General features: G+C 43.3%; 1 protein-coding gene across 13 annotated transcripts in view; it reads right to left on the bottom strand.

Annotated features, from left to right (window-relative positions):
• The window catches only part of SNCAIP (synuclein alpha interacting protein), a 182,151-nt gene that overhangs the window by 84,233 nt on the left and 71,415 nt on the right, over positions 1 to 26,503 (bottom strand). For 12 of the 13 annotated variants that reach the window (XR_010412963.1, XM_064595815.1, XM_064595822.1 and 9 more), the window contains exons 2-3: positions 16,708 to 16,811; positions 3,442 to 3,514 (exon numbers count right to left, since the gene is read on the bottom strand). Coding sequence is in view for 12 of the 13 variants with exons in the window: in XM_064595815.1 (XP_064451885.1) it covers positions 3,442 to 3,514; positions 16,708 to 16,764 (130 nt within the window). In the remaining variant the exon portion in view is untranslated. Of the gene's footprint in view, positions 1 to 3,441; positions 3,515 to 16,707; positions 16,812 to 23,051; positions 23,259 to 26,503 lie in introns of those variants that run through there. The other variant, XM_064595818.1, reaches the window with a different exon arrangement.

Below are 26,503 nucleotides of genomic sequence, written 5' to 3'. Positions count from 1 at the left end.
CTTTGAAGATCTGATGGATTTTGGACTATGGATTTTGGACTAAGTGATTATTATTAGTTTTTTTTTTTTTGTCTTTTAAAAAACTTTTTATTTGTAAATAATTTTTTCATATGTAAATTTATAAAAGTGTTAAAATATATAATCAGCACAAAGAACACCTGTATAAATTTTATCCTTATTCAAAAATTTCTAGCACTTCACCCATTTACTTTATTATTTGCCCTCTCTCTCTCCAACTGGATGATTTTTGGGTCACTTCTTCTGTTGAGAGTAATGATTCTACACACCAAGGCTTCTTTCCAAGTAATGAGATTTTAGAAAAATTGAAATCCTGCTGGCGGTGCTTTTTATGGCACTTAGCATAAAACCCAAATCCGCATACATGATCGATAGGGCCCTACAGAGTCTGACCCTGACCATCTCCCAGACCTCATATCTTCATTTTAATCACCCTGCTGAGATTGGTTTTCTTTTTCTTCTTCCTCATACATGCTAAGCTCATTCCTGGCTCAGGGCCTTTGCACTTGCTAGTTCCTCTGCCTTCAGTGATCTTCCCTGGTTATCGACTGGCTGGGTCCTTCTAACACTCTCAGACCCCCGCAAGTGCCCTCCTCCAACTCCTACAAGTTACTCTATCACATTGCTTTGAGTTACCTCTTATCACTGGGTGAAATGATCTGGTTTATTTTTTTGTCACTCCCTAGAACATAAACATCACGAGAACGGGGGCCTCGTCTATGTCTTATTTGTTACCACGTCCTGAGTGCCTATGACAGAGAAATATTGTTATCTGCTGAACGAATAAATAAAAGAACAAATGGGCCCAAGAACATCTGATCAAGGGCTTGTTAATGCAAGGATGAATGGTAGCATTTGACAACCTACACAAAATAGAAATTGCTTAACAAACTTGAGAAAGATAAAGAGGCAGAGTATATTCTAAGTGACAGGAGGTTTGGGGAAAAGTTTTTCCAGTGGGTGCCCCATCCAAAAGAAGGTGTGGACTCTTCTCAGAGGCCAGTGTGCCTTCTGTTTCCATCTGTTTGAAAAGATTACCGTAAAGATGGAAATTTGCAAGCCCTCCTGGGTGGTTGACATGGGAAGACCGGAGGGGTGCCAAGGGTATTTCTACAGCTGCATGTCCTAGGAGTGAATCAAGAATGGCTCAGTTCTTTCAGAAACTAGCTATGAAAAATCTTTACCATGTTGAAATTTCTTTTAAAGGAGCTCACAGATAATCTACAGTGATGCTACAGAGATGGATTTTTCTATGTGTTCTTTTTCTAGAATCACTCTGGCTCTATTAGAAAGTGGTTTGACAGCCTCCAAATGAAGTGTCCATGTGATTCCATTGGAGGTGTACATATGATTCCATTAAGAGGCCTGAGTCTTGCCCACAGGCCACAGGCATCCATTTCTTGTCAGGTCTAATTATTGCCAATGACCTTGAGCACTGGGTCTTTGCTCTGAGTGAAGTTTAAAGGCTTCTGCCTCCTTCTCAACCAGAGAAGAAATGTCCAATATCACCTATTGTGGAAGTGGCGAGAAGTCACATGACCTGGAGAAAATGGGATGAACCAGCCCCAGGAAAAATTATTTTTAAAAAGCTTTGCTTAATTTACTTACCTTGGTAAGCAAGAATAGCTACTGAACAGAGAAGAGAAATTCACCACTTAATCAATGAGGGAGAATGCTGATTTTTAAATTTTTAAAAGGCTAATACCATAAAACTAAATGAATGCCTCGAAATCAAGCTATCTGAGGGGAAGTGTATGCAATGGATAAGAGAACCCACTCCAGAGACAGACTTGCTGCAGTGTGAATCCCAGCTCTGCAACTTAACTGCTTGTGACTCTAGGCAAGATATTTAACTTCTCTGCTCTGTGCCTCAGTTTGCCCACCTCTAACATAAACATCATAAGTACTCAGCTCATGGGGATTTTGGGATTAACTGAGTTAACGTGAGTGAAGGGTTTACCATAGGACCTCCCACACTGAGCACGATGCAAATGGTTGCTATTATTTCTTCTCTCTTACTCCCCACCTCTAGTTAAAGAAGAAAATCCTGTATCTACAAAATAACTTCAGATACATCACCTAATTTTCACCCTAACAGTGCCTGGTAACATTGGCGGAACAAGCTTCTTCTTTATTTTGTAGACAATCAGTCTCAGGCTCTAGGCTGTATAGCTGATAATTGACTGAATCCTAACCTGAACTCAAGTCACTGCCCCCAGTCAACAATTCAACTTGGAACCTGGCAATGCCTTGTTAGGAGGCACATCCCTAGAGCCTCGTGGCCAAAGCCTCCGTTAAACACGACAGAAACTTGAGTGTGTTTGAAATTTAAAAAACAGAAACAACCCCCAAACACTGAAGCATTACTTTCACTCGCAAAAACACAGAGATAAACAAACCTAGAAAGACTGATTATTTGCCCCATCTCATCTAAGCAAAATGTCAAAAGAAAGCGAGCCGTCCAGGAGACAAATAAATTAGCTTTGTGCAAGTCCTTTCAGTGAGAACAGCCTAGAATTCTAGTAGCTGTCCAGGTAAGGGCCATCTATTTATTTTGAAACACGATACACATAATCGGAGGATTATCTTGAGCCTTCCATAGCCCACGGTTCTCAGGATTCAAGCTACTATCAGAAGAGGCCCAGCTTTGGCACGATTAATGGCGATGCCTTACAGTAATTACTTCGAGAAATGATAAACATCCTTCCATAGTTTAACGCCATGGTATCGCCCCCATCGACATCCTTTTTCATTTTCATTTTTGCCCATCACGGAGAGAAAAGGAGAGAGGCTTAATTTGATTCACAGAGGGAAAAACAATGCTGAATGTCCTTTTTTTTTTTTTTTGCCAGGGGGTGGGGGTTTGTGTAAGGAGAAAAGGTCAACCAGCTGGTTTTCATCTATATGCCATAATTCTCTGTTTAGTTTACACTATTAAACTCCAAAGCTTTGCTTTAATCTTAACTGTTACAGTATGCCTTCTTGCAGATCCTATCATGTCGCATCCCTGATAGGGTTTCAGACTCTGGCGAAGCACCATTCCCCAAGCTGGTCCTGGCCATATGGGTAGTGAATGCATCCAACATTTTTTCATTGGCGCCTGCATCATTATGTTTTGTCACCAATGGTTTCTCGGGTTTTCAGTAAATTGCTGCGTATACTGTGGTTTGGAGCTGTCGAAATGATGGCCTCCATCTAGCTGTATACAACCGCGTCCTCATTAGGGCCTCCCCGTCCTGTTAGCCTTTGGGGGGTGACCTGACATCTGTTTGCAGAGGGCGTGTGTGTAGGGGGGAGGAAGGGAGAGGCCATAAGAGAAAGACAGAAGGCAGGAGCAAGGAGTGTGAGGGGGGAAACAGCTCCCTGGAGTCCTCCACTCTCTAAGAGTCCGGGGCAGGAGGGGGGATGAGGAGAGAGACGTACCTGATCTGTCTTCGCTCTGCGAATCACATCTTCGGCACAGTTCTGGGATGGTCTTCAGCGACGTGACTGAGTACTGAATGGCAAGCCAGAGGACAAAGGGAAGAAAACGACACTTTAAAACGAGAGCGTCACATTCACTCAAATTGGCCAGAAAAAGCAAAACACAAGAAGCGATCCTTGAGTACACCACGGATATATCCAGAAAGTCTGTCTAATTTTATCTGAAATGGGCTGCTTTAGGGATCTGGCTGCATCCCAAGCTCCACCTAGAAGCATCGAAGTAGATGCACATTAAAAGGGGCTACATGCCCCCCTCCCCGCTTTCACATGCAAGGTGTGGCCAAGCAGACATTCTCTCTCCCATTACTTCTACTACTGATGGAGGATGGAAGAACTTTCTGGCTCAAGAGTTTCCAGAAGGTGTCCAGAATATTTGCATTTGGAATCCGGGTGTGAAGAGCCGAAGAGAGAAGGCCCCGGCTTCTGGCAGCACCCAGGGCTGCCAGGAGCCTTACCTGTGCCCACACTGGCTGGACTACGTAAAGGTCCCTCATGTTACCACCTGCCAGAGATGTCACTGGGTGGCATCTGTGAGCTCCATGGGAAATACCGGGGGAAATGTTATGAGAAGCAAGAGGAGCATGGTTCTGTGTCTGCAAACTAATCTGTTTCATGTATAGATTAGTCCGAACTGAAAGAAACCACCTCCCAGCATCAACCCAGTACCAACTCAGGGACCAGCTCTCAGGATAACAAATTACAACACGAGGGGTCATAAAATCAGATGAGCTAAAACAAATGTAAAATCAATAGCTATGATTTATGGGGACTATGCCTGATGCCATTCCATCTTTAGAGAAGTATGTTTTAAAACAAAATAGATAGGATGAACTATTTCTTTAATCAAACAACTGTCTTGAATCACACATTAATCCCTAAAAGACGGCTCCCTAAAAATATCTTGCTCTGTACCTTTGAGAACGATGTTCTTATGGCAATGAGAATGTATTATAAATTACTTAGACTGCTGCAAAATTTGGGGGGGATTGAGAACAAATCTTTAATCTGAAAGAAAAATGATCATGGGAAGCTCATTAGGATTATTCTAGCATTACAAGTGAGGAATGTGTAATAAGGACACATTTGTCAATAAGAAGGTACTTTAGTTAGCTTGATGTTGATAAATGAAGCCAAGTGTCTACATCGAGACCCCCCAGTGCTTCCTCCATGATGTCAGGACAGCAAAACTGAGGGAGGGGCAGTGGTAGCTTGCCAATTGCCTGTCACAAACAAATTAAATTTCCAGTTCTTCCAAGTGAAAAATGAAATCTCAAATGACTAATTAGAGAAATTACTCTTACCTGTCTGATGCAATAATATCCTGTTTATGGTGCCCATTCCTTAAAGACTACAGTGCCTTTAGTCAATCTACTCACATACTCAGAAGGAAGGAGGGCTCTCTCTTAAACCAAAAATGAACTTAAGGCATTTTTCCCCTTTTGCTGTATGCTCTTTGGGGGCTGGGGTTAACATAGGTACAGAAGGTGTTTTTCTTGTTACTAATAAGGTACCTTATGTTCCTGGCCAAGTACAAGCTCTCCAAGGAATCTGGTAGCTTCTTGAGACCAGCTGGTATGGGTTAAATAATTACACAGTTTATAATTCAATTAAAATGAGGCCTTGTGTTTCAGCTGCTATGTGCCCCAGGAAAACACCCCTTGGCAAAGTCTCACCCCCTCTCCTTCTGTTTTGTTCTGTTTTTCTTCCAAGGCAAAATGTTAGAAAGAGGGAATTTAAGATGGATTGTGTTGAAATATAGTTAGTGATAAATTCAGTAAGGTCGCTCACTGGGCTTAATGATATATATTTGATTAACCTGGGTGTATTGCTGTCTGCATTTTCAGCCATGTGCATCCTAACTGCTACCTCTCGCCCCAAAGTGAGGCATGTCAGAATCTCTGAATTATTAGCTGTACATTCAGCTCTTCCTCTGTGACCTCAAAGGTCCGTAGCATGCAGTAACTGGTCATGTAATAAGGTTTAAATTGGAGCAGCGCAGGTGGCCTGGTTGGTGTGGGGACTGAGTTACAGGCAGAAGACTAGCCTCGCTGAGCCCCACCCACTGCCTCAACCTCCATCCCACGTGGCAGCTTTGCCTCTCCACCCCCGGCATACAGAAAGTCACGTTTGTGAAGTCAGACATCTTAATTCACTGGGAATAATGACCTTGAAGAAAAAGTCATACGCCGCTCCTGGTCATGAAAATTACAAGGGTGGTACAGCAATCTGAGAAAAAGATGACGCATTGGCCAGAAAATCAAAGTTCTGGATAACTGTAAGGGTATAGGGAATGTCGAATTCAGCAAAGACTCCAACCTACACTGTGAACAAATCCACCATCCTTTATAAAGACACAAGGAAACATCCGTTTGTGTATTTGCTTCAGTAAGCACACACACTGCTCTTTGGATAGAACATAAAGCTTAAAGAGAATGCTGTATGGTTAGGTCATGATGGGAAGTGTAGCCGTGGAAACACCCAATTCACAAAACCAACATGCAAAAACATTTTCATATGTGCACATTCAGGAATAAGCAAATGACCCAGGAAGTCTCCCTTACATAAGTGCATTGTATTACCATCTGGGAGCTGAAAGGGAGGGCTTCCCAGGCCCTCATCCCAGTGCAAAGGACAGATGGCCTTTCATAAGGAGCTGTCTGATCGCCAACCCACCTCACTCCTCGGACAATGGCCAGCTCCCTGGGCAACAACTACTGTCATTTTGGCCCTACCAGAACCAAAGCCAATGTGTCTTCCCTGTCTCTTGCCCCCAACCCATGCCTTTGTATTCTGTTACCTTGATAGCTATTATTCTTGGGTGATAAGAGAGAGGGGGCTTGCAGATGATTCAGAAGCACCATATTTCCTGGCTCTGTGTTGCTCTAATTTATTCTTTAAAAAAAAAAGTCTTCCAGAGGTTAATCCCACAGAAATAGCCTTTGTGAACCAAACTTCATTTCCACTCCTCTATCATGTCTCAAGAAAAGCCCCCTCTATGGGTTGACCAGCTGCCTCTGCTTCTTCAATGACCCTGTGTGTTCAATGTTTAGTTCCACCTTCTGTACCTTTACTCCAGGGTCCTGTTTGCCTGCAAAGCCTTCCTCTGGCCAGGCAAAAGCTACTGTTCTGCAAGGCCAGATGGTGCTCTGCTTTCTGCATGAAACCTGGCTAACTGCTTCAGCCCTAAAAGATTCCACTCTTCTCTGCCTTTGGTAAAATACTGCCTTGCCTTGTGCTCTGTTGCTTCCTAGGTGTTAGTGTTGGCTCCCCCAAGTGCCCCAGGGAAAGGATGGTGTCTTTGACTTGCATGAATGCATGGCACAGAGCGTCTTATTAACTATTTGACTGAAATATCAAGGCTAGCACATGTCTGATTAATCCCTGGGCATAATATTATAGATGTTCAAAAGAGCTCTTTCATATTTAGGTACTAAGTGGGAATTTCCTCCATGCTTCCATACTTGGACTAGAATCAATTAGCTTTCTAAAATGCAAATTTGACTAAGGTGCTTCTCTGTTTCAAACGGGCTACAGGGTAAAGCCTTAGCATGGCACGTGAAAGCCTCCACGAGGTCAGGCTTATCTCTTATCATTGTCCACTTCTCTTTTGACTACAGCCAAGTGAAATTTCTTATTGATCCCCTGTCTACTGTTCTACCTGTTTATACCTTTATGCATGCTATTCTGTCCACCTGAAACGCCATTCCACCCATTCCATTAGGCAAACTCTTTTTAATTCTTCAAACTTTGTTTAGGAATCACTTCTACAAAATCTTCCCCATCCTCCCAGATGGAAGTAATTCCAGCTTTCAAAGTGGTGTCTGGACCAGTGGCATCAACCCTATCTAGAAACTTGTTAGGAATTCACATTCTTGGGCCCCATCCTTGAAACTCTGAGGGCAGAGCCCAGCAATCAGTATTTTTACAAGCCAACCAGATGATTCTGATGCATGCTAACATTCAAGAACAACTGCTTTATATATAGATTTTAGGCACATGTCCATTACAGATTCCATCACATGACATTTAGCCTATATGTTCCCATCACTGCTTTCTCTGCTTTCCGAGGGTGTGGGCAATATATTTGTCAAAGATACTGGGCACTTACTGAACTGAATAAAATGAATTTCCCAACGTAACCATGATTTTAGTGGCAATAATAAAAATAATAATAGTAGAAGTTAATATTTATATGGCACTCATCTTCCTAGAAAGGCCCATTATTACAAGTCTAGTGATGCAATCATGGTATATCTAAAAGAAAAAAATTACACTTCTAGTAGATTAATAGTATGGGTACTGGCTGATGTCTTAGTCTTTTGTATGAAGAACAATGGATTCAGAGCCAGAAGATCTAGATTCAAGCCCCAGATCTGATATTTATTAACTGGGGTTCTGGACAAATAAATCATTTCATAGCTCTGGGGCTCACTTTCTTTACAGATAGAACACAGGTGATCATATGAGATAATGCAAGTGAGGTCAGTTTGCAAGCAGTAAAGTGATGCTGAATGTTTTTGTCTCTTCCCCTTGACCTGTTCTCCATGTATGTACACAGCCCTTCTTCCCTCCCCACCTTCATTCCTGATTTTAAGCTCAGTGGATCAAGATGTGCCGGAAGAGGGGGCTGAGCTGGGACTGGAAAAGAGGAGAGCCCAGCCTGTCCCAGTCTGTTCTTTGGCTTCTCTTTGGTCTTTCCTCCTCCAAGAGAGTCCACGGCCAAGGGCTGACACTGAAACTTAGCTTCGCAAACTACAGAGTCGATGTGACACAAGACAATCCTACACATCCCAGCCTGTGCCAGTCACTTCTGTCACTCTGCCCTGCAAAATAGTTTGAACGTGCATGGGATTCATAAAAACAGTGCGTGATTTCTACACAGAGCCATCCTCTACACAAGCCATCTCTGACCACCCTAGATATTGTTCAGTACTGAAAGCCTTTGGCCCTGACTCCAGAAAGCTGGAGCCAGTTGGGTGAACAAGCAGACATTACTCAAACAGTAATGAGCCACAGAGAATAAAAGAATGAAAATCCCCAGCACCTTTTGAAGTTTAGAGACTTTTAAACAACTAAGGTCTCATTAAGTTTACAAAAGAAACAATTAAGCCAGCCATCCAAACAACTCTCCTGAAATTTATGATTTCTCACAAAGCTTTCCAGAAGTGAGGCACGCGTCTCAACAGGCGTACAAGGCAACGGGTACACGCCAAGCTGGCCGCGGAAGCAGACACACCCTGAAGTGAGATTTTCAGAGACACAGTGGGTTTCTGCAGTTTGGGCCCCCTCTCTAGCAGCCTGCCCTTCCAGTTCAGGAAGGCATGTCTTGACTTCAAGCCCTCCCCACAGATGGTGTCGAGGATGCAGCTCTAACAGTCCACCCCTTTGCCACTAGCCCTCCACTTGTGCTCAGGTCTCTTCCTCTCCTGTCCCTTCAGAACTGTGGCTCTGCCATCGTCCCTCTTCTTTCTCTTCAGCCACCCTCTCCACCTCGGCTCTCTCCTCTGATCCTATAAAAACAAATAAGCGCCCCCGCCACCTCAAGATATGCTGCCTCCCCAGGTGCCCATGGGCTTTCTTGCTCTTGGGTTCACCACCATCTTTTTTGAGAGAATTGCTGTGGTTCTTTTCTCTCCTTCCTCGCTTCTTGCATTTACTCCTCTAGCCACCACAACATGGCTTCTACTCTGCCATCCCAAAGGCCCTACTCTTTTTTTTTTTAAGATTTTATTTATTTATGTATTAGAGAGCGCGAGAGAGAAACAGCATGAGAGGGGAGAAGGTCAGAGGGAGCAGCAGGCTTGCCGCTGAGCTGGGAGCCCGATGTGGGACTCGATCCCAGGACTCCAGGATCACGACCTGAGCTGAAGGCAGTCGCTTAAGCAACTGAGCCACCCAGGCACCCAATTTTTTTATTCTTATGTTAATCTCCATACATTACATCATTAGTTTTAGATGTAGTGTTCCATGATTCATTGTTTGTGCATAACACCCAGTGCTCCATGCAGAATGTGCCCTCCTCAATACCCATCACCAGGCTAACCCATTCTCCCACCCCCTCCCCTCTAGAACCCTCAGTTTGTTTTTCAGAGTCCATCGTCTCTCATGGTTCATCTACCCCTCCGATTTCCCCCCCTTCATTCTTCCCCTCCTGCTATCTTCTTCTTCTTCTTCTTTTTTTTTCTTAACATATATTGCATTATTTGTTTCAGAGGTACAGATCTGAGAGTCAACAGTCTTGCACGATTCACAGCGCTTACCAGAGCACATACCCTCCCCAGTTGTCTATCACCCAGTCCCCCCATCCCTCCCACCCCACCCCCCACTCCAGTAACCCTCAGTTTGTTTCCTGCGATTAAGAATTCCTCATATCAGTGAGATCATATGATACATGTCTTTCTCTGTTTGACTTATTTTGCTCAACATAATACCCTCCAGTTCCATCCACGTCGTTGCAAATGCCAAAGGCCCCACTCTTATTATGGCCACCAATGGGTCTTCACTGGAAAATCCAACACTTCACTTTATAATAAATGGTCTATTTCCCACTATTGGCCACTTCTTTAAATTCTTTAGATCCCTCTCTCCCTTTTAAGCTCCCTTAGTATTCCTCCTATATTTCTGAAAACTGTTTTCCCATCTCTTTGGTAGAAGCCTCTTTTTCCCCATACCATGTGGGACATACTTCTGCACCGTTCTGTCCTTGGACTATTCTTCTTTCCACATTCCATACTTCACAGGTGACCGTACAGATGCCCACAGTTTCAGCCACTGCCTCTAGAGAGTGCAGATACTGGTGATCAACATTTTCATATATTTATCCCAGACTGCTTTGTTACAGTTCTTTCTACCATTTAGGCTTTGTTAGAGAAAAATATTACAAACAATCCTATTTTCAAATGCATTTTTGTTCTGGTTCCTTGTTTTTATTCCATCAAGAGGGTTTTTAAAATTAATCATAATTGAATTCTTTTATGCTAAGACATACTTTGCAATTGGTATTTGGGAAACCTCAGTAGCTGTTTTGACCATTTTAAGAATATACCACATGTAGCATTATAATGCCAACACGTAGTCAGGCAAAAGATGAAGGTCCACATTGGCAAAGCTGATGAGATATCACAGCACTGAATGATCTCCTTCTGCTAGGAGGAGTGGTCATGGATGAGAAGAGACCTGGATGAACCGAGCTGACCAGAGGTGACCAACGGGCCCAGCAGAAGTCATTTCAACAGAAGTTACCTACATGGTACCTAGAGCCAGACTGCCCGTGTTATACCCCGGTTTCACCATTTTCTAGCTAACTAATAGTAGTTCCTTAATCTCTTATCAGTTTCTTCATCTGTAAAACAGGGTAACAATGGTACTTCTATCAGAGTATGGCTGTGAAGATTATGAGCTAATCACATAAGACATAGGTGATCCTGTCTGATGCATAGGAAGTGTTCACTAAACGCTAGCTATTAATATTATTTACATTAACAAGTATAAAAATGAGCATTTAGAAGCAAAGCCAAAGCAATGGCAACTATTGAGGCAAACGTTACAAATTACAAAGGAATTACAAAAGAAATTTAACTTGCAGCGGGGTACATGCCTGGCTATAATCTTGTTCAGCTTCAGTGATGGTCTAGTTTTAATTATGGGCCAATAATCAATCACCACAGAAATATAAAGACTGTCAAGAGCAGAGCTTGAAATTGTGATTAAATCTGACCTTCTATGAAGTTAACCTGACATTTCATAATAGGCTCAATTGTTACAATGGGGTTCTGTAAGCTCTGAGAACATAGATCAAGCCTGTGTCGTTCACCAAAGCCTAGAATTGCTCTTGGCACACTGTTAACATTTAATACGTGTTGTTGAGTAGATAAGCGTAAAATCTAGTGGTACATAAGAGGTAAATGGTTTGTGTAAATAATCCGTGCTATGAATCTAATACATGCTATAACTAGCAGGTAAGATAAGATCTTTTAGGGCTATCTGCAGAGTAAGGGAAGAGAAAAAAAAAATCTAGGGGTAGTTCATTCTTGGAAATCATTCTATAAGGCTGCTCTCCACCTTCTCAGTAAGAGGTATCGAGTCCAAGACGTGGGGCCCAGGTTCTGGTCTCGGCCTCTTATAGTACCTATGGGACATGAACATATGATTCATCTTGTCTGGATTAGATTATTACTAATTCCTTTCCTGGCAGGTGTTTGGAAAACAAGAGAACACAGATGACATATGATAGCAGAACAAGGCACGAGGCTTTCGATAATGGGGGCCACAGAAGGGAGGAGTGTAGGGTAACGTAGACTTGAATACAGGACATTTGCAAAAGAACATGTGAACACCCGACAAAACTAGATCATACTGAGAAGCACTAAGAAAAGTTTTAATGTGGAAGAGCGCAGGTGAGTGCTGGGAGGGACAGGGCTGATGGACGGGACAGTGAAGAAGGGGCCGAGGCAGCCCAAGGCCACGTGAGAGAGTCTTGGTCGCCTTCTAGGAAGCACATAGGGAAGGATGATAGGATCTTACTCAGGTAGACCTCTCGCTAGAGAGGACAGGCAAGCCAGGTTCTTTGTACCTTGATTAACTTCATTCTTTTTCATTACTAAAATCAGGGCAAAAACTGTACTCTTGACCCACTCAACTCTCTGAGTCCACTTGGTGAGTTCCCTGTGCCCTTCCTTGGGGCCTCCCGCTGCTATGAAATGGCTTTGTGGGAATATAATGAAATCTCGGAGGTGTCAGCGGATTGCTTTGAGTAAAAATTGGTGCATGCAAACCAGAGAGGGTGGCAGGCATTTTAGTGCAAAGATGGAAAAATATGAAAACCCACTGAAAGGAGATTTGTTTGCCATAAGAAGTTATTTTCCTACCAGGCAGTGGTTCAGTCACTTTAGGAAAATAAATCCACAAAATTCTGTGGGTTGGCTTAAAGGGGATAGCGAAGTGCAAGGACACTTGTTTGTCTTGATCTCATGCAAACTGCACAAAAAATAGGCTGTCAAAAAATGTCATTTTTCACCAAAATTGTGGTCACGGTGGTATAGAATGGTGGCAAAAATTCCTGAGTAGAGGAATGGAGTATATCCTCACTTCTGTCTGTGTGCGTGCATGTGTGTGTGGGGGGGTATTTACATGTATATGTGTGTATGCATATAGGCATGTGTGTATACATATGTGTGTATTACATAAATATGTGGGTATGGATTTATATACATACATACATAAAATTTCATATTTTCTCCATAAAATCCAGGGCAATAGGTAGCTGATGATTACCATTTTACAGATGGGGGAGCCCAAGGGCAAAAAAATTAAGAGATTTGCCTATGTTTGCTTCAGCTTGTTTTACATTTTATTTAGAATACATACCAACTCCATTACTTCCAAACAGTGATTTGCAATTGCATCAGTACCAAATGTGGAAACTGATGGCATCTTACAGACTGGTCCAGAGTCCCTACTCTCAAGTCGCTCAGAATGGGGAAGAGTAACGTGGTCACGGAGTTCTGTATTTAAATCCTGACCCAGCCACTTATGTACCTATAACCCTGTGAAAGCCAGACGATCTCCCTAAGGCTCAATTTTTTTCATGTGCCAAACGGATGACAATAGGAGCTGATGGGAGGCTTCAACCAAGTTACCGGACCCACAGTGTGGGGCACTGTGCATGGCAGAGCCCACGCCTGAGCTAGCGGTGAGGTCCCTCCATAGATCTATAGTTCAGCCTCTGATTTGTTCGGTCCTGTGTCTACTACTATTTTTGGGAAAAGCAAAATGGCCTTTCTTAATAAAATAAATACACCTACGGCTAGTAAGAACTAATATCCCAGCACATTTTTCTTTTTTTGAGAGAGGGGTCTGGCTTCCACAGGAGTAAAGAAAGAAATCTGCAAACCCATTTGCAGAGACAGAAAAGCCCTGCTTTGAACTGTGGTGTTTCTGTGTGTCCTCATCTCCCTCCCCGACCTGCTGGGATTGGGCAATGTTCTCTCCTTTGAGATGGCAGGGTTACAAGAACGTGTAGTTTAAACCCTGCAGTTTGCAAAGGATGAACGTTATTTTGGGGTCTGGGAAACTTCAAAATAATGCGATTGCCTTCTGGGTTCTGTCTCATTAGGTAAAGGCAAAAAAGTTCTAGTTGCTGTCTTGAACCAATATGCAGCTCGGGTTTTAATTAAAACAAGAACCAGGCTCATGACTGGAGGCGAAAATCTTGAGATAGAAAGCGCGGACCACGTCATAGGGCCACAACTAGAGAATAAGAAGGGCAGTTGTGAATTTGGGCATCTTGGGTGAACCATCTTTTTCAAATATATTGGGCATTTTCCTCCCTGCTCCTGCCACTCAACCAGGGAAGAGGCATTAAGGGCTGTCAGAGACAGAGGTTATGGAATCCTAAAAGTGAAGGCATGCTTATGGGGGACTGACTACATTCTTTTTACGCCAGTGAATTAACAAGTTGAACACATTTTCATTTTTAAATGTCAGCATCCAAATAGCTTCCATTTGGCTCTTAAAGCAGTTGTAACATTTACTGCTCCTGGTTTACCTAAAGAGGCTGAGAACAGTCATTTCAACATTAACGAGGTCACCACTGCTTTCCCCAAGAAGTTATTATCTAAGAACAATACAATTCTGGCACATTTAAGGACTGAACCTGGATCTGACGGAACTATTATAAAATAATCTGCCATGTTATAGAGGTTGCCATATTAGAGCTTCTTTCATTTCATGTGGTTTAAAAAAAGATACAGGATGGCTTAGCCTCAGTATGACCAACACGTTAGGTCAGGCAGTTCTTTGTGGCAGGGGATTTTCCTGTGCATTTTAGGTTGTTCAGAAGCATCTTTGGTGTCTACCCACTAGATGCCAGTGGGACCCTTCCCCAACCATAACAACCAAAAATGGCTCCAGGCATTGCCAAATGATCCCTTGGGGTGTGGGTAAAATCAACCCTGACAAGGACCACTGCAGTAGACTGTATTCATCTGGAGAGTCAGTCAAGTACTGTGCAGAGCAGGTATTTCAGAGACAGAGTGCTCCCAACGAGCTGGGTGGCCCTGGACAAGATGGGTAACACCTCCATGCTTTGGTTTGCTCATCTATAAAACGAAGATCATGAGAAATTCCTGCCTCACAGGATTGTTTGAGGATTAAACAAGATAATGCCTCTGCCCAAGTGAGCACCCAGTGAATGTGCGCCATTACTGTTTCAACCATTCTACCCGCTGCCATTTTTTTTTTCCCCTTCTGATTTAAGCGTAAGGGCGTGTTAAAGATCCAAACAATAGAAACCTATTTAAAGGGGTGGGGGAAGGCTTGAGTGCAGCTACACAATTACAGATGGGCAATCTTTATTTATGTTTCCGAGGGGTCAACTTGTTGAAACTCGACTCTTACATAATCCGGTATCCCCGATTTGCTAAACAGTGCCGGCTATTGCCTAACGCGCTTTATTATCGTCCAAGCAGAGATCCCTAATTCATCAAAATTACAGGCTGCTGCCAGATGATTCTTCTATAAATACAAACGCTCTATTGTATTTAAAAAAAAAAAAATGTCCTGACATAATGCCTGGTTTTTTTCCCCTTGAGTTCTTTCTTCACCATTGGTCATATAAACATTATTGTTATTATTCACTGAGATAATAACACAAGCTACTTTAAGAGCAACTTACTATGTGCCAAGCTAAGTGCTCCCTGTATTTTATCTGGTCACTCAATGCTTAAAATAGCCTTAAAAGTTAGGTAGGTATCTCGGAGAGGAGAAGTTACTGTGCTGTAGTCAGCAAAGGTCAGAGCAAGGCTGGAGCTCCCTTCCAAAGCCCATGCTCTTAAAATGCAGCTTCATCAAAGCTAAGAGAGCTGCCCTCAGCTCCTCATCATAATGCCTGTTTCCCGTTCTAAGACGGTTTCCACACTCCCTCCACCTCCCCACGTGATTCTTTCCTTGCTTCTCCCCACTCAGCTCAAAATACCTCGAGGTGAGTGCCATGAAAGAACCATGCTCTGAACACTTTTAAGTATAGTAACTTAAAAAGAGAGAGAAGAGACAAAAAGAAACTGTGGAAAGGAAGAAAGTCACTTCACGTTGGTCTTAACGAGGATTAATAAAGACTGTCTGGAAGCTAGGATAGGGAGAGGCTGAATTCGCATTCCCTGGGTACACAGCACTCATCCAAGGTTGTATAAAGCAGGTCATTCCTCAAACTCGCCCTAGTAATCCAGTGCTGGTATACCGTATGCAAATTTTACTTCAAAGTGAATGGCGAAGTAGAGAAGTAACTCCCTTGCCAGAGGTGTGTGAAAAGAGCTTATCTTTTTGAGACCATTTCTAGCAGTGACCCAAAGCTACATGCCCTGAGAGAGTGATGAAAATAGGGTGGGAAGCTGTGACCCCAGAGGTGCTGGGAAGAAAAGTTAGACGGCTAGCTCAGAAACAGCAACCTCCTCTTCACATACTCCGAGAGCTCAGTTTGGCGGGGGGCTGAGGAGCCAACATGGCTGCCGGCTGGCTCTGTGGCAGAACTGATCGTGTGGCCCGGGGTACGTCACAATCAGCTCTACACAGGCTACGTACGGATGACCCATCAGAGCCACCGTGAGGGAAGCGGGAGGCAGCAGGAAGTCGGCGGCTGTTGTGGGAACGAAGCTGCTCATCAGCCCACAGCTTTACAGGATTAAGTAGGGCCCTCAGAGGGCAGCTGGTCCAGTCCTTATCAACGCATGACTCGTTCTCAGTATTCCCCCAGAGCATCCAACCTGTGCTTTGACCCCACAGGGACTGGGAGGATTCCTCTTATTGTTCATCAGTTAATAACTTGGCCATCCGTGTCCTTGTGAACGCCAGAGAATGCTGGCTGTGGCGAAGCCCGTCACATAAAGGGAATTATCCCTGATAGGGTTAATCGTGTGCTATACACAGGCACTTTATACATTCACTCAGTGAATGATTTTGACAACAAGGAAACAGATTAAGAAGGGGAGGCTCAGCGAGGCCAAACCCCTCCCCCACCACACACACCATCAAGTGAGATTCACTTCTTGGTCCAGGAGACCCCGAAACCCCACTTTGTCTGCCACATGGGATTTCTGCTGTCAACTGCTCAATGCGACTGGGAGGGTTTAGGATATACAGATTACAATAAAGCGGCCCATGGAGGCGAAGGCAGAATCCCCTGAAGTATTGCTTGCAAGAAGGGCTACTTACGGATATATCATCACTGAAGTCAATCTCATCCAAATCAAGGTATTCGGGCGCTTCCATTATTCCTCTTTGCACATTTTGAGTAAAGTCAAATACTTATAAAAGCCCTGGAAAAGACAGAGGCAAAAAAGAAAAGCAAAAGGGTTAGCTGTTTTATAACCCAAACTCCCATCTATATTTAAACAAACAAAAACAAGCAGGGTAATTGGGTGCTAGTGCTACCTTGGAGCACATGTTCGCTCTTTGATGGCCCAGCCTGGCTTTGCAGCTCCTCAGGCTCCCCAGGGAGCACCCAAATTCCTTTGCTTTGCTTCATCTGTTTGCTTGTTTTTTTGCCAGGACAGTAACTCAGGTCAGCCGCTTCCCCAGGGACTAATATTAGGACTGACCCAGCCCACACCTTGCACTTACCACACCCTGGGGGAAAGCAGGGCTTTGGGGATGGGGAGCAAGCCTCAAAATCTTAGGGTATTCACCATATTCCACTGTTTCCGGCAGGCGTATCCCTGGAAGCCACGCTTGGAGCAGTAAATCCTGGCCCCCCGTGGAAATAACCCAACTACAAGACAGAGACCAACTAACCAACAGTAATGGCTACTTCAGACGTTGGAGGACAATGTCCAGTTCACCCTCCCCCCAAAACAGGATCCAGGCATAGCTGTAAACCACAGGGTTTCCGTCTGGCTCGGGCTTCTCACAGCTTTGCCTGACGGTGCCACAGTGACCTGACGCAGGCGCCAGAATGTCCTCAGTCAGCACTTGCCTCGGGGCTGCCCGTGGCAATCCTTTAAATCTGTCAAGGAAGATACATCACCTCCCAGTTCGCTTTCCCATCACTTATCATCATCACCATCGGCGGCGGCAGTGGTACCTACAGATGTCAAGAACAGAAATATAGATCTCCGGGCAGTGCCTGAGCGCATAGTGTCTCCCGCAGAGCCGACTCCGAGAGCAAACAAGATGCCCTTTCCTGGAACTTGGCTTTCTTATTATAGAAACTGTCCTATGTATTCAGACTTGAGCCTCCGAAATAATGTATTCTCTCCTCTTTCAGTTCTCTAATCAAGGGGGTATCTTGATGAGGCCAAGAAAGAAGGAGACTAAGGAATACGTTATTGAGAAGTGAAAATAAGTCTAGGCTGATGAAAATGGGTATAATTAATGAGGAAAAGGGGTTTAAGTAATATAAGCTCAAGAGTGTAAAAATGACTCTTTTTGAAAAGGAAACTCTTACTCTAGAGGCATTGCTTTCCCATTTTGAGATCGTTTCTTTTTTTAAGCTACACAAATTGCTTAATTACAATAAATGGGGAAAAAAATCACTTGCCACACATACCTCAAAACCATCAGTTGATTTAATTTCCAGTGTTTCTTCTTCTCATCCCACATGCATATACCATTTTTATATATTTTTAATTATAGGGCATACAGGGTTGATCCAAGAAAGGATTGGGAGGCTACTACCATGTTCAAATGAGATTATCCATTTAGAATAAATATTAAAAGTTCTTCTGGGGGCGCCTGAGTGGCTCAGTCAGCTGAGTGTCTGACTCCTGATTTTGGCTCAGGTCATGATCTCAGGGTTGTGAGATCAAGCTCTGTGTCGGACTCCACACTGGGCTTGGAGACTGCTTAAGATTCTTTTTCTGCCCCTTCCTCCCCTCTCTCCCTCTCTAAAAAAAAAAAAAAAAAAAGTGATTTCTTCTGAAATCACATTAAGGTTTAAAATGAAGAGAAAATCAATTTGTTATTTGTTATATATATATAATATTATATATCAAGGTTACATATTACATATAAAATTAATTATTACCGTAATATTAATAATTATACAATAATTATATTAATCATGCCAATAAATAATAATAAATATTGATATATGTTATATATTTATATATCTATTATTGTATTTGTTATATATTTTCTCTCTATATAAATATATCTAGAAATTTTATTATTTACAGAAATCTAAAAAGAGGTTCTTAAGCAAATTGCTTGGTACAAAAATATGTCACTTTTCCTCTAATCCTCACAAAGATTTTCAGAGGAAAATAATGCACACTCATACTTGCAAATTACACAAAATGACTTTCTCTTCCATTCTGGTGGATTCTGAGACAATCCAGACTATTTGGATTCTAGCTCGTCAGCTGACAGACTTTCTTCAAATCTAGTTTCTTTTCACTACATCTGTACTCCAGGTTGAATTGTTCACCTACAGGCTCTATTCCCGTGGTCTTGGTGAACACAAGATGATAGTGGGTGTCAGGATGGGGTGCAGACAAAAACAATATCACCAGAAGCATGGATTCTTGAAGAGATGAATCAGGAAAACATGTTTCAAGACGGGATCGAGCGCATCTTTAAATATAAGGACATACAGACTAAATATAAAATACACATGGACACGTCTTAATGAAGCAAATTCACAAGTACTCATCGAGCCCCTGTTTGAGGTGTTCTGATAATACATTCAGCAATATCCACTCTAGTTCAGCTATTCTAACGGGACATAGCTAGTGGATAATATAAAGCATGACATTGAAGCAGATGATCTTCATGGTTAGACTTGGAGATGGTAGTGAGATTCTTTATTCCATAGGCCAGAACACAAAAGTTACAACAGTTACAGCTCATGATGGGAAGAGCTGGGCCACTGCCCATATTTATCTCAGTGGGCTGGGTGGTCCAGCCTCAGATGAAGGGGCCCAAGGAGTCCAGGACCCTCCTCTCCTCCTAATGGGCTTCCACATGTGTCCATCTCCTTAAGATGCCTCATTCTCTCTACCACCCAATTCCTCTTGTCTGGTTTCAGGGCTTCCCTCTTTCAAGGTGCCACTTTAGAAGTGTTACCTCCTCAGTTATAAAGTGCAGAAATCCCCATGGTTCACTAACCCGGCCACATTCCCGATATTCATTGCTCCTTTTCAGTAGAGAGTGAGACCACAGCTGTCCCAGGGGTCATTACATTGCCTCCGCATCTGCGCTTGCATGGGGCACCTGGCATGGGTGGGCACTCCCTCCCGAGGAATGGGGGAAGGGATGAGGTCAGCTGGGAGCAGCGGCTGAAAATCATCCAACATGATAAGGAAACTGAGCCAGGCTGCCGGTGGTTTTCTCGGCCTGCTCCAGTGGCACCATCCTGCAGCCCCCCACGCCAGCCCACAATGGAAACCAGCGGGTCCTCTTTCCTGACCACACGCTCTAAGGGAATACACAGCTACAGAGGGCACACACCGGAGGCCCAAGAGCAGAGTCCGGCCCACAGATGTGTTGTGTCTGGCCCTAGCAGTGTTTTATAAAAACCGGAGTGAGTTGCCAATTTGTAGACCTTGGGTGATTTCACATAAAATTCTGGATTTCTGGCATTGCTTTTAAAATATCTGAGGCTCTGGCCAACACAGATCCACATTCCCCATGACAACAATTGGCTGGAGCTAAGCTGCCTCATGGACAGGCACGTGCTCCCCAGTTCACCAGCTCCCCTTCTTCGGCTCCCCTCCCTGAGAAGCCCTGCCTGGCCCTGGGCGCATGCGAGTGTTTGATCCATTAAAGGAATTCAGCATTAAACAATAAGTCCCATCACCCCCCCACCCCCTTTTTGGTACAGGTGCCTCCTGCCAAACACTGTTTACTTCATTTGTATTCCAAGATCAAATTTGTATTCTAAGATTGTTTTAAATTCTCATGCCGCAACAGCAACAAAAAAATTTCTTACACATAAATTACCAGCTTGTTATAATTTGTACTTTCACAAAGCCTCCATTTTCTCTCCTAGGACTAGAAAAAGAAAACCTTCACACACATCATCAAATGTCGCAAGGTGGGGATTAGGTTTCCTTCACTGTACAACTGGAGGAAGGAAGGTTCTTGCTTTGTTGTGTTTGCTGCTGTAGATTGATGTGGTGCCACTTTGCTGTTGCAACCAGAGGGAAGGGCACAAGCTGTGTCAAGTGCAAGCCCAGAAGAAAACCAAGGCTACCCGCCATCTGGCCAGACTAGCAGCTTGGACGCAAGAGGGCTAACCTTACACAGGGCTGACAAGAGCGGGTTCACATGTCGGTGAAAAATACCTTTATATGAGATTTTTATTGCTAGGTTTCATAGTTGGCCTTGGGCCCCTTTGAGATCTCAAAACCCAATCATTTATAAATTTTTACTGTACCCCGTCCCCATCAGCCCTGACCCTACAAGCTACAGTCACTTGTCCCAGGTTCTCTGAGGTCCCAAGGACTTTCTTTTGTATTACTGTCCCCCTTCACCCCAATATACCTCTTACAAGATCTGTCTACCTTAGATACTGTTGACTAACTGAAATCATTTCATTTCGAGCTCAGCTGAGCTTTTCCTTTTTCTTCATGGAGGTTAGCAACTTTTCATTTGTTATTCACTTAGGCAGGTATGTTCTGTGTTTAATTTTTTTTTAAGGGTGGGGAGAGATGAAGATGGAAGCTAGTGGGAAAGTAGAGAAAGGTAAAGAAAATATTTTCTAGTGGTTAAGTGCTACCAATTTCAGTAGGAAAATTTATAGGAAGGAAAATATTAGAGTGTGGGGACACAGGGCTAGGTGGCTGGGACCTATATGCTGTCTAGAAGCTGTTGGTGACATAGTCTCCCCGTCTTTTGGTGTGCCTGAGGTATTGGGAGAACTCCATCCAAGCTCTGAGCGCATGCTCAACTAGAGGAGATAAAGGACAACATAATGAGCACCAACTGTACACAAAGTCTGTAGGATTTTTTCCTACTCTCGTGGAGTTTTGATAAACTGCCAAAAACAGAAGTCCCTCCAGTGCCTATTAAAGTGTACAGAAGGGGCTCATGGCCCTAATGGGTCTATCAACACCATGTCACCTTCTCATAAGGGACCTCAGTGATTGCGCAACTGCTTCCTTCGAGGGAAAATTCAGTCTGGGGAAAGAGCTCAAAATAACGAAGAGTCCAGCTGGATAATAAAAAGGAAGCAAGCAATTTAAAAAAAATAGCCTTCCCCCACTCTAGTATTATGCTGATCTTCAGGTGATATTTCTGATGTTTTTGTTGCAACTTAAAAATTGACTCTAAAGGTCATTCCAAATGAAGACTTCCAAAAATCTGTTGGCTAATGGCATCATCAAGTGGAAAAAGCTTGAAATGGCCAACAAAATTTCTGTGAGAAGCTCCACTCACTTAATGTACACATTCTGGCATGCTTGGCTCATAAAAGGCTCATGGATTTGTGACTACAGTCACACATTACCTAAATTGCTCTACTGAAATTTTTCTCAAAACGAATTGCCTCACTCCCTTTTACAAGGAGTCAGCATGGACTCACTCTGAAGGCTCATGTTACACACATCTCTCCTTTCCTGCCAAAGTCACTATTGCTCCATTTACCAGTTGCCTACGAAGGCCTGGTAATTAAACCTAAGTTGGGCTTGTCAAAATAAATGAGCAGAGTACTTTCGGTGATGAGGTAACCTCAACTGATTTGCATTACAGCTTCTTTCTTTGCTCTTTAATTCACCAGTACTTGGGAAAACATAGCATCCTATACCCCTGTGTGCATGCTCATGCACGCACATGCACACGCGCGTGCACACACACACACACACACACAAAGAGCCAAATCTGTACTGGGATACATTTTCAGTTTGCAAGCTTGCACATAGATACTGGATTACTGCCTTTAATATAACAAGAGCTCCAAAAAAAAAAAAAAAAAATCACCAACTAAGTACTGGAAGGCATGGGTGGAAAAAAGTGAAATATATGAAATGTCGTCCCTAGTTGGCTCAGTAGCTTGGCTGGCAAGGAAGCAGCTCATTCCAAATGTTGGATTCGGTTTCTTTTACTCTTTGATTCAACAGGGGCCAGAAGCACGGCAGTCACTAAATGCCTAGTCCTGAAGCAGAAAAGTGATAGAGACAAGACATTTCTACTGGAAAGAGGTAACTGAAGGAGAGCCAAGAAGTACACACGAGGGGTAAGGGGGAAAGCACGACCTCTGGAGATTTCATCCCCTTCTTCATGTATGGACTATCCTCGCGTGTACATTCTCCACACAGGCATGGGACATAGAGTACAAAGGGACAGAGATAAGAAAACAAGCCATTACAATAAAATGTGGTCCTTGCTAAGAGAAATGAACCCACAGGAGCCTGAGACACCCAACCTAGAACTTGGAGATGAGACAATCTTCCTGGGACGGGGTGAGGTCTAAGCTGAACACTGAGGGACAAGGGTGTGAGTGGTGAGGGGAGCTGGAGGGCTGGGGGAGGTGTCCCAGGCAGTGGTGACAGCATGGGCAAAGGCTGAGAATGCTCAAGCAGAACTTCCAGAAAGATGGATAACATTGATTTCATACCTACCACTGTTTTTGCTCCAAAGAAGGAGTCTTGAAGGGTGAAGGCCAAGGTGGTAAGCTGGGGTGGTCAGGGGATTATTTCCAAAGCCAGAGTGTAAACACAGCACATTTTCTTGGAATATCACAGTTTCAGCTTGTTTGGAGAAAATACAAGTAAATGTTTGCTATCAAACAAGAGACAACATATTGACCCTGCTCCAGCTCCCAGGGAGGGGGTGTGGTTCTTCCTGTGTGACTGCCCACAGAAACAGTGGTGAAGCAAAGCTCTGTACTGGGGTCTGGGTCTGGTGCCTGATCTGGAACAAACTTTATACCCAGGGTCTAGGTGTTTCTACATACAGTCTCCCATTTATGTTCCACAAAGGCTCTGAAAGTCTTCATAATTTCTTCAAAATTTCTTTGGTGGAGATAAGGAAATTGAGGCTCAGAGAGGTTCTGCAATTGCCCCAGAGACACATAGCCAGGGCTTTTGATGTTAAGTTTGCTTTTATCCCTTACTCCAGCTTGCCCAAACTGCAGGGGTCAGAGTAATGCTTTGCCATTTGATTTTTTCAAGTCACTTAATTTTTTTATCTGACTTTATTACAACTCTGTGAGGAGGGAGAGTGTGTGTATCACGATTTGCAGTCATTTCCTTTCTATTTCACAGATGGGAAAACACAGGAATGTTTTGGCCCAAATTAAGTACAACTAAGTAGGAGATAAGCAGCTCAGACAAGCCACTTCCCACTAATTCTGGGACTCTACCGGTTTGCCCTTCAGATTGCTCTGAAACATGGGCATATCTTTGAGCCATCTGGGTCAGAATTCCATAGACATCCCTGGTCCTTAATTGTATCGCTTTGGGTTCTTACAAACTGTAATGCCAAGCAAACTGCTCTTTCCCCTCTCCAGCAGAGTCCCAATAGAAAAAACGGTAGGCATGATCATCATCATGAGAGAAAAGTATATGGATCTTTGTGCACCTTAACATCTCTTACCCAGAGAGGTCCCTGAATTGTTCCATAAAACATCATGTTCCATAGCCAGTTGGTTTATAATACTTTGACTTCATCTTCAAAGAAAATGTTGATGACAATCTTTCCTATGTTTTATTAAAAAGGCAAGTAAGACAGCCCTGGGCTGGAAACCTCATTCTGGAGATCAAAATTGCTCTGACAAACCCCTACAAAGGTTGGTCTTTTGGTAGTTTTGAGCTCTTGCTTATAGTTTAAAATTCTTGCATTCTTTTTTCTTCTAAAATCTAAATGCTGACCATGAACCAACTCATACTAGGACTTTAGAGCTTGAAAAGACCTTAATAGTTAAGCCTAGAGGAAGAGGTACTTTTAAATTTGTGTGTGTGTGTGTGTGTGTGTGTGTGTGTGTGTGAGAGAGAGAGAGAGAGAGAGAGAGAGAAAGAGAGATTTAAGATAAATTTATTGGGCCCCTGGGTGGCTCAGTCGTTAAGCGTCTGCCTTCGGCTCAGGTCATGGTCCCAGAATCCTGGGATCGAGCCCCGCATCAGGCTCCCTGCTCAGTGGGAAGCCTGCTTCTCCCTCTCCCACTCCCCCCCGCTGTGTTCCCTCTCTCACTGTGTCTCTCATTGTCAAATAAATAAATAAAATATTTAAAAATAAAAAAAATAAATTTATTATTCAAAATTCTTTTTGGAAAGAGGAAGGAAAGAATCCATACTTACAGGAGCTTCACAAGACAAAAGAATGTATAATAGAAAAAAATAGAGACATGCCCCTAAACACAAAAATAGTATACTGTGTTTGGTTCTGGATGTCACTTCTTATGAAGGTCAGGGGCAAACTGTTATGTACCAAGGAAGAGTAAGGAAGTCAGGACAGTTGGTGTTTGGAAAGCTGTCTCATGTGGCACAGCTAAGGAAACATCTAATGTAGAGAAGAGAATCTCCTCTCCCTCTATGACCATAAAGAGCCACCACATAAAGGCAAGATTTGACTCCAAGGGTCGATCTTAGAGGAAGTTTCGGGTACACCAATCTCAGCAGACTTCCTACTAATGGCAACTGGAGTGGGCTTAAATGAAACAGGTTGCTTTATGAGATCACAACCATGCCAGCAAGAAATTGCTCATCTAGAGGTTTGGAGGGATCCTTCGAGGGCAAAAGATGGGACTCCTGCATTTGCAAGGAGGAAGAGATGGCCTCCTAACGCAAAGATTCTGTGTGGTCTGAGATGGCAGTGGGAACATGCCTAAAACTGAACCAGGACAGTCTTGACCCATCCGGACCCCTCTCCTCAGTGTTGCCATGACAATCTCTGTCGAACCTTCCTAATCCTGTCTTATCTGATCCCACAAGGAATGTGAAGGAAATATGGAGGTTGAGAGAGAGCAACAGAGTTAAAGAGAAAATAATTTTTAAAAGAGAACTGGGATGTTGTTCATTCAGTAAGAATATGATGTACTCTCTGTTGTAGATGAAAACTTATCAATTCTACAAGGACAAAACTATGATCTAATGAGGCCCAAACAAAAAGAAAATATCTGGGAAGAAAAAGGAAACATTTCTAGCACTGGGAAGTTGAGCCTGGACCTTAGCCAGTCACATCTTGCACTGGCTTCTGGAAAGGAACTATGGAATAATTTTGGAACTGGATCCGTTACTCCGTTATGTACAGGAAACTATCCAAATCCAAGTTCCAAATTTTTGGCGCACCTGAAGTGGTCATGCTTTACTCCCGATTTTGCAAAGATTGTTTGATTTCTACAGTGGATTTGCTTGGCAATTATTATTGAGAATGTATGGAACACAGATGACAATCTCGATTCCTTTTTAGACAGAAGTAGACATAACAGCAATATGTACGGAGAGCATTCAAGACTCCATCAAGAGTTGGCCATCTTGGCTGTGTTCTCCTACTTCTCAGCATTTGTAAAGATTAAACTCCCAAGCAGCCTTAGACCAGTGTTCTCAAAGTTCAGCCCACATGAGAATCCCCCAGAAAGCTTATTAAAGCAGATCGCTGGGTCCAACCCCAAGAGTTTCTGATTCAATAGGCCTGGGTAGAGGCCTGGGAATTTACGTTTCTCACAAGTTCCCAGGTGATGCTGAATCTGCTGGTCCCAGAACCACATTTGAGAGCTGCTACCTAAGATCAATAGCTCATCCCAGCCCTGGCTACATCTGCACTTAATTAAAAGATGGTGACCTCTTCCCCACATCCTCCGTGTCCACAGATGTTAACTTCATTATACAGGATCCATGCCTAGTGCCCTTCTGATTAAACTGCCTCTGTGGACTCCACTAAGCGTTTCCCATGAAGACCACCCAGAAAACGAGAAGGCCTTAAGTCTCTCTGTGTGTGTGTGTCTGTTTTAATTCCCGGTGCTATATAAGGGACAGACGCCCGCCTACAAAACCCTACAAAATTTAGGCCTTGGTTACTTTAAAATTTCTTTTCTCCATAGCACTTCATGGCAACAAAGATGTTCTAAGTTTCT

This window comes from Mirounga angustirostris, unplaced genomic scaffold, assembly GCF_029215605.1.
Source record: "Mirounga angustirostris isolate CCGP_5_RB_7025 unplaced genomic scaffold, mMirAng1.0.hap1 SCAF_7, whole genome shotgun sequence".
Lineage (NCBI taxonomy): Eukaryota > Metazoa > Chordata > Mammalia > Carnivora > Phocidae > Mirounga > Mirounga angustirostris.
The sequence above is the reverse complement of the archived record's forward strand: the minus strand, read 5'-3'. Positions and strand labels throughout refer to the sequence as shown.